Source organism: Leishmania major, chromosome 19 (assembly GCF_000002725.2).
Source record: "Leishmania major strain Friedlin complete genome, chromosome 19".
In the NCBI taxonomy this organism is placed as follows: Eukaryota; Euglenozoa; class Kinetoplastea; order Trypanosomatida; family Trypanosomatidae; genus Leishmania; species Leishmania major.
The window spans coordinates 693,883-701,783 of NC_007260.2; the positions used below are offsets into that span (position 1 = coordinate 693,883).

The 7,901-nt window shown below is 58.3% G+C and overlaps 1 protein-coding gene across 1 annotated transcript; it reads left to right on the top strand.

Annotated features, from left to right (window-relative positions):
- Nucleotides 1-4,972: 4,972 nt before the first annotated feature.
- On the top strand, nt 4,973-6,772 carry LPG1G2 (putative GIPL galf transferase; the record flags this gene model as incomplete). Its single annotated transcript, XM_001682702.1, has 1 exon — nt 4,973-6,772. One exon carries the CDS (start codon nt 4,973-4,975, stop codon nt 6,770-6,772), a length of 1,800 nt encoding a protein of 599 aa, XP_001682754.1.
- Nucleotides 6,773-7,901: the final 1,129 nt, after the last annotated feature.

Below are 7,901 nucleotides of genomic sequence, written 5' to 3' on the forward strand. Positions count from 1 at the left end.
TATGCGCGACGCGAGCACATGTGTGGCTCCACTCCTGGTGAAGGTGAGCGGACACACATGCGGCATTCTACCCGTTGCGCGTCGTATACTTGTTATCCTTTTCTGTTAGCTTCATTTTATTCTCTGTTTCATCTCGTGTGTGTGTGTCTTCTCTATTCTCTATTCTCTTCTGTCGTCATTCTTGTACTGCTTGATACGGCTCTACCGTCTCTCCCCCCCTCCCTTCCTCCCCCCTTCCTCCCCCCTCTCCCCCTCCCCTCCGCTGTCGCCTCTCTGTCCTTTTCGTACCCTTGTCCGCATGTTTTTGCCCCGCCTTTGCGCTCTGCGCGAAATACGCAACGTACGGCAGAAGGCAAAACCTTCGCCACATGCGCTGCCACTCACACGCTGGCAGGCGGCGGTGCGGCAACGTAAGACGGCCTCCTTGTACCCCAAACAAGCAAACACGCCCGTGGAGATGTCTTCCCCCTCCCCCTGCCCACGCGCCACCTCCGCGTGCGGCGACTTCTCACCAATCCACGAACACGTTCTCTCAAGCCGGCGGAGAGCATCATCGGTGGCGGCGATGGCGGCGGCGGCGTGGCGCTGCGCTCCGGGGAAGGGGGGGGGCTTGAATTAGCCATGAACGCTCGCTGATCTTTCTGAGATGAGTGACTGAGCGGTGGGGTCTGTGCGCACCACGTGCCATCGCTCGACTGCTCGCCTGCGACGTTTGCTCTCAGACTGTGTGTCTTGCATGAGCGCGTGTGGGTTCGGGTGCCGTGGTCGACTCTGCGCACCACCGCCCACCTTGTATGCAGTGTGCTTCTTTCCCGTACTCTACGCTGAGGGCTGATTTCGTTCTGAGATGAGAGAGAGGAGAATGCGCCCTCCCTGTCTTAAATACGACAGGCAGACGTACCGCACAGACATTCATCTGTGAGGGTGTGCGCCGTTCGACCAGCGAGGTATAATGCCTCGCGGCATGGGTTTCTCCACACGCCAAGACACTCCAAGACATGAAGAGAGGCAGAGGAGCACAGGAGACATGACGTATACGAGGAAGAAGTGTTGCCGTCTACCCTTCCTCTGTTCATCGCACATGCCCGCTCCCCGACATCCGCTCTCGACACACGCATGATTCACCTTTGCTGGTTTTCAGCTCCCCGTCCTTGGCAAGTCTCGCCAATCTGCGGTTTGCCCAAGGCCACGGCCTCCTTGACGCCAAGTGCCACCTCACGCACTCGCTCTGCCGCTCTCTCCCTGCCTCTCCTTTCTCCCCTCTTGCCGCGTTGTGGGCCCGCGCCTTTCGCGCACCACGCCGTCATCTCTGTGCTTCTTCTCTCTCACTCCCATTCACCCCCTTTACCTCATCTGCTTCTCACGTTTGTATGTCGGTGATGTACCCCCCTCCTCCTCCCCTCCCACGCATGGAAGATGCAGCACCTTTGCCCGCACACTGCCCGAGCCCGCACCCGCAGACTGCCCGCACCCCCACCCTCGCACTTCCTGTCACACTTGCTTGTGTCGATAAGTCGCGCATCGCTGTGCACAGCCCCTCGGCGCCTGTTAGTGTGTCGATTTCGCAGCTTGGTTTTGCTTTCGAATAGATCAGAAGAAAACAAAAAATCAGAATACCGCCATACAAGCCGTCAGAACAACGAAGCCGCCTCTCATTCTTGCCTCCCTCTACGTACACCGTTGTTGCCTTTTCCTTTTCGTGGCTGCGGAGTAAGCTGTACATCTGTGCAGACATACTCGCCCGCCCCCGCACACAGACATCGACAGACACACGAACCGAACGAAACACACGTGACGAGAACAGCGCACGGGTGTACGTGCCTTCGGCGAGACTCTCTCCCACTGCACATCTTCAGTTCCCCTCTCTTTTCCCTGTATCGTTTTCCCCCAACAGGTGCTCCTCTGCGCCGTCTCGGATTTTGTCGAGTCGTCGTGAAGTCTCGCCTCGCCTTTCGTCTGGCTCGGCCTACGCCGTCACCCTCCGCCGTCGCCCCGTTACTCTTGACCCCCTCAGGAGGAAAAAAGCTCGACATCTGTCCTCCGTGTTTCTGCGAGTGTCTTGCTCTCTGCCACCCCCTCCACGCCCCCCCTTCTCCCCTCACTCCCTCGGTGCGTCTGGTGGTGGTTGCGTCTCTCTTGTAGATTTTTCTTCTTGTAGTTGTCACCTCGTTTCCGACTCCTTTCTTCTTTCACCGGCATAGATCCTTGTGTGTTTGCACGCCTTCCGTGTACGTTGTCATTACTGCGTCACTCGGCTGCAGACACCCCTTTCCGTCGATTATATATAACTTTCTTCCGCCCTTGCTTGGTACCTCGGTTCCCATTCTTTCTCTCTTCTCCCTCTATATTTATTTTGTACATCCGCGTCTGTGCGTGTCTCCCGAGGCTCTCTCTTTGCCCTCTGTGCCTGTGTGCGCTATTCTACTCGCCCTCTCTCGTGTCGCAGAAGCCGACGTTCTCGCCCCCGCCGCCCTCCTCCACGCGTCCTCAGGACAGCAACTGCGAAGACGGGAAGCAAGCAAAAGGCGGCCCCCGCAGCCCCGTGAAGACACAAGAAAACACAGCCACGAAAACACAGCCACGAAAACACAGCCAAGAAAGTGGAGGCGGCAGGAAAAGTGAAGAACACCAACACGAAGGAGAAAAGGCGGGGCCTCCGAAAACGAGTGGGAGAAGACGGCACACGTCCACTGGGCCGTTCCGTCCGTATTGTCTCTGCGTGCCTTCGTTGTGTGCGTTTTTTTTCTTGTCTCTTGTTTTTGTGTCTCTTCTCTTCTCGTTGCTTCCGATCGCTTCTCCGTGCGCCGTATTTTGTCTGCCCTCTCCCTCGCCCTCTCTCGTGTCGCAGAAGCCGACGTTCTCGCCCCCCTTCCCCCCTTCCCCCCTCTTCCGCCCACATTCCTTCTGAACACGTCGAGGACGGCAGATGCGAAAAGGGAGCTGCATCGTCGACGTTGCGATGCCGCCCCTTACCAGCTGCGCGGTGATTTTCTTCCTCCTCGTGTGTGTTTTGTGGAGGATGGAAGACGGAGTTGAGTTGTGCGCTGTGGGACTTGTGTCTTGTTTTCACGGCCGCGCCTTCCGGATGGCGATGCGAATTTCCTTGTTCCTACTGCATGCTTTCCTGGTGTTCATGAGGGCGTACTGTCCTCTTGGCTATACACTCCTTTTTGTAGCCGGAGGACTCGTTGTGCAAGTGTGTGTCCTCCTCTCTCTCTCTCTCTTTCGTTGGGCATGCGTGCTCTTCGCTCTTCATGCCCCGCCTTTCTTTGCTGGCAGGCTTTGCCGAGCACCACACCACTCCTCCGCGAAATCAGCCGTCACGACCCGCCGTCCACGAGGAATGAGCAGGGCAGCCCAGATTCTAGCAATACGGAGCAGATTCAGAAAGCATCACATCTCGATAGCCACAGGACCGCAAATGCAGACCATTCTCAAGCGCTTCCTCCTGCAGAGGCGGTGCCGCCGTTGACAGCCGATACACTGCGCGTTCCGCAAGTTCGCGCCGAGTGCCCACCCGACTCCGCGCTGCTGTCGCCAGGAAACGGTCTTACTCCCACGCTTGCCGAGTGCGTATCCAACGCCGCGCCACAGCCGAGCGAGAAAACAGCGCCGAAACGTGATGCTTCCGCGTCCCTGCGCCGTAAGCGGGAGCGCGAAGGTGCGTGTGACTCGAGCTTCTGGCCGCTAAAAACTCGGCGCGCTCTTGACGCGTCCGCCCATACTGCAGCGCGACAGCCTAGCGAGGCGGCGCCGGTGTTGGCAGCGGACGCTCTCCCTCCGACGCCTGCCGAGTGCGCACCCGACGCCGCGCCACAGCCGTCCGAGTCGGAAATGGTGGTGTATGATCCACATGGGGCGTGGTCATCACTTCTCGTAGATGATGGCCTTTACATCAACCCTGTGGGCGACCAGCTTCTTAGTTCCGCCTTGCTAAGCGCCGTGCGCAAGTCACAAGAAGGCTCTAGGCTGCTACAGCACGACGAAGAGGTGTGGGCAGGGCCTGACTGGCGTACGGTGATGTTGCGGCACAAACCTTTGACAAAGTGAGCCATCACCGGCAGGCCTCCGGGCCTCTCACCCATGCGTCGCACGTGGCCTCTTCATGACACACGCGAATTCCCTCTTGGACGTCACTGCTCAGTGACGTGTGAGGCGTGCTTTTCCATCAGGCGCGACAGAGCGGGAACGCCTGCCGCACCTCAGGCAGATTGCAACGCTAGTCGGTTTCATTGCCTCTTCGCTAGCGCATCCCACTATGTTTTGCTTCACACTTCGGCTACGGTATCTACCTCAGTATCAGAGACCTCCGCAAAAAAAAAGCACCATGCAGTGTTGTATCTTTCACACTTTCCGCCAACCTGCCGCAGAGGTGAGCCGCCCCTGCGCGAGTCGATGCCCTCGAAAGACGAAAGAGCTCAGCTTTTGCACCGTGTTACTGGCGCTCATCGCGTTTCCTAGGACAATGGAGCTTGTCTGTCTGCCAACGCAGTGTCGCCGTCGCTTTTGCGAGCTTCAAGTCGCCTTCGCCTCGCCTTTCGCTCACTGCTGCGGTCTCTCGCTCGATGGTACACGGGCGACTGCTTTACCTTTGAGTTACTCTATCAGCGTTGCGTGCAGGGGTGAAATGGCACAGCTGCGTGCGGGGTTTACTTGCTACTGGTACTTCTCCCCCTTCTCACCGCTCTGTACCCTTCCCTCCCCGCACCCGCTGCTCTGTGCTGCACGTCACCGATCGTTAGGCTGTGCATCTGCAGCTACCTATGTACCCATATACATATATATATATATATATATACTCCAGCACCACTAACTTGTCTACTGCAGCGCTCGCACGTCTCGCTGGTCTCCTCGCGCCCGCGCTTACGCCACGCTCTCAGTGCAACTGACACCGCAGCACATTCACCAACGCTCGTCCCATCTGCGAGCCTGCCACTGGACACTCTCATTGCTGAACCAGCCACAGGACAGAATGAGGAAAAGTACCTCCGTGTACACCCTCAGAAGCCACCGCTGCTTCATCACCTTGCGCGCGGTGATCCCGATTCTCATCTTTATTTGTTTGTGTGGCGCTGTGGGCACGATATTTCTAACCAGCTCCCATCAATCGGCGCTCGGATGGACAAGGGAGCCGACCACTTCAGCACCTAGTGGCGAACTGACCACTACCGAACCGGGTGAGCCGAGGCGGAGCATGACCCCGACATCGGCGATCACGACATCCGCGCCAGCGACCGCCACCACCGCTGAGCAGACGCCACTACCACCTGAGCAGACAAGTATGTTTGACGCCCCAGGGACACCGACGCCTGCGGTGTCTGCCGCATCTGCGCGCGCTACTGGCGCTCAGGATAGCAGCACACTGATGGAGGGCGCGAAGACGGAGACGACGAAGCAGAACCTGGCAATGAAGGGTCTGGACCGGTGGATGAAGATGCAACTCCCTGCGGACTGGATGGAGTGCATTCGGCAGAACCTGCAACTCGACAAGCACGGGCAGCCGATGCACGCGGTGACGGAGATGAAGGACGCTATCCCGCTGCTGATCACGCCGCTGACTGGCGACGTAAAGTTCTTCCCGTACTTCGTGTGCTCGATGGACGTTGCTGTGCGGTACCATTACGTGATCCAGAACGAGCGGGACCCGGATACGACTGCGGTCATCGACGACTTGCAGCGCCGCTTCGGCAACAGCGGGCGCTTGCTTGTTGTGCGCAACCGGTACAACCGCGGGTACTCCGGGAGTATGAACCAGGCCTTCGAGTGGGCACTGAAAGAGCGGACAGCGGAGGAGGTGCCGTGGGTGTTTGCTTGCGGCGTGGACGCGATCTTCGAGCCCGGGCTGCTTGCGAAGATGATCGAGGTTGTGCAGCAAAACACCCGCGGCGATGCTGCGATGCTAGCCGCGCTGCGCGCGGAGGTGGAGCTAGAGGAGCGGCTTGTGCGCGAGGGTAACTACTCCTACTACGAGCGATGGGCGCCGCGTGGGCGTCCACTCAAGGTGCTACGGAGTGGCTATCCAGGCGTGCCGTTGAACGTGCGGACTGCGCCGCTGCTGCCAGACCGCATTCGGTACACAGTTGCGGATGAGAACCGCGAGAGCGGGATCGTCCGCCCTGCGGAGTTGCGCACGCGGTTCTTCGGCAACTACGTGGCGACTGTGACTCCTGTCCCGGATGCCTTGGGCACCATTGCGGTGACGCGGCTGGCGCTGTCGGCTGTTGGGTACTTTGACGAGAACTACTTCCCCGCGTATATGGACGACATCGACCTACGATGGCGGCACTTCGCGTATGGCTTTGGCGCACTGCATGGCGAGCGCAACGGCCCCGTGACTCGCTGGCACCACTACAACGCTGCAAACCTTCGCGGCAGCCCATTTGTGGATCCGGACCTGGAGAAGTATGGCACAGAGGACAACTACAGCCGCCGCGCCTTCCTCAGCTATATCCGACGCTCTAAGGGCATATACGACAAGCTCAAGTACGGTCCGCGTGACATGGACGGTGTATGGCGTCAGGCTGCGCAGAAGGCCGAGTTCAAGTACTCGTCCTTCAATGTGTCCCACTACCCTGCCGACACATGGGTGCTTGATGAGGATGCGCGCGGATGCATGTTTCACCACACGTACAACTACAAGACACAGAACTGGAGTAGGCCGAGCGACTGCTCCTACAATCCGCGGACGCTGGAGGAGAGCGGCATCCTTGGCGTGGACCAGCTAGCGAGCTACAGGTCAATGCTTGCGGAGAAAGCGTTTGCTTACCAATGACAGCGGCAGCCGGGCGGCGAAGGTCTCGTGCGGTAGAAAACAGCAGGTGGATGTTGCCTGGCAGTAACTCCATCACACTCGTATTTCGTCGACGACCATTTTTTTCTGCCATCGACGTTGTCAGAACTGATGACAGATGACACACTAGCGGGGTGGCAGGGTGCAGTGCATCCCCACCATCTTTCGCCTTGCGGAAAGAAGCCAGGCAGCCCCCCCCCCCACATGCCAACTGCGAAACCCCTGCTGGCCGGGGCAAAGCCAAGTACGTTCTACGTAAGGAGGGCAGCGCGACGTACGGTGACTAATGCCAGAGGTCAGGGCCTGGATGGCATGGCGGCGGAGACGACCCGCGATGGTGAACCCGCTTGTGCCATTTGCATCACAGCGAGTGTGTCTGCGTCACGCGAACATATATCTCACCCCCACAGACCGGACTCTCCACTGGTGTCGAGAGCCTGAGCGCCACCGCGAACGACACACCAGGGGACGAGGCGAGCGGAGCGGGGGCGGATGGGTGCGTAGAGCTGGGGGCACGGGCCGTTCTCAGCCACTTCCGACGGTGTCGCTCCTGCAACGCGTCTGTATAAAGTTGTTTGCTACAACATGATGGATCCCTGACCGGCTGGATAGACATGAACTCTCCAACAAAACACGGGATACTTTACGAGGTACTAACGCTCGCTTATTTCCACTGGCTTGCAGTAGTAGAGGCCAGTGTCTTTTTCAGTCAGCCCCGCCACGGGGCAGTGCACAAGGCGCATCAATGACTGAAAAAGAGTTCGGTTGATCTTGATTCACCGCGAATCGCAATCACGCTTCACCGTTCACCCACAGCGCGATAAGCATGCGTATTCTTCCTCTTTACTGAGAAGCCCACGAGACAAGAGAGACGGTTACCATCTCCTCGCTGATGATTGACGACATTTCCCTTCCAATGAGACGCTCTGACGTTTGCCAAGTGTAAAGTGCCCCACTCTAACTTATATGGATGCGCTGACCCAGCTTTCCTCGCGTGCCATAAGCTGCATCTACGGCTCATCACCTCTTTCTTCCACACTGCTCTTCCTCCTCTCACGGGCCTCATGAGTGCACTTCTTCTCTGCTCTACTTGGAGTAACCAAGTTTCAAA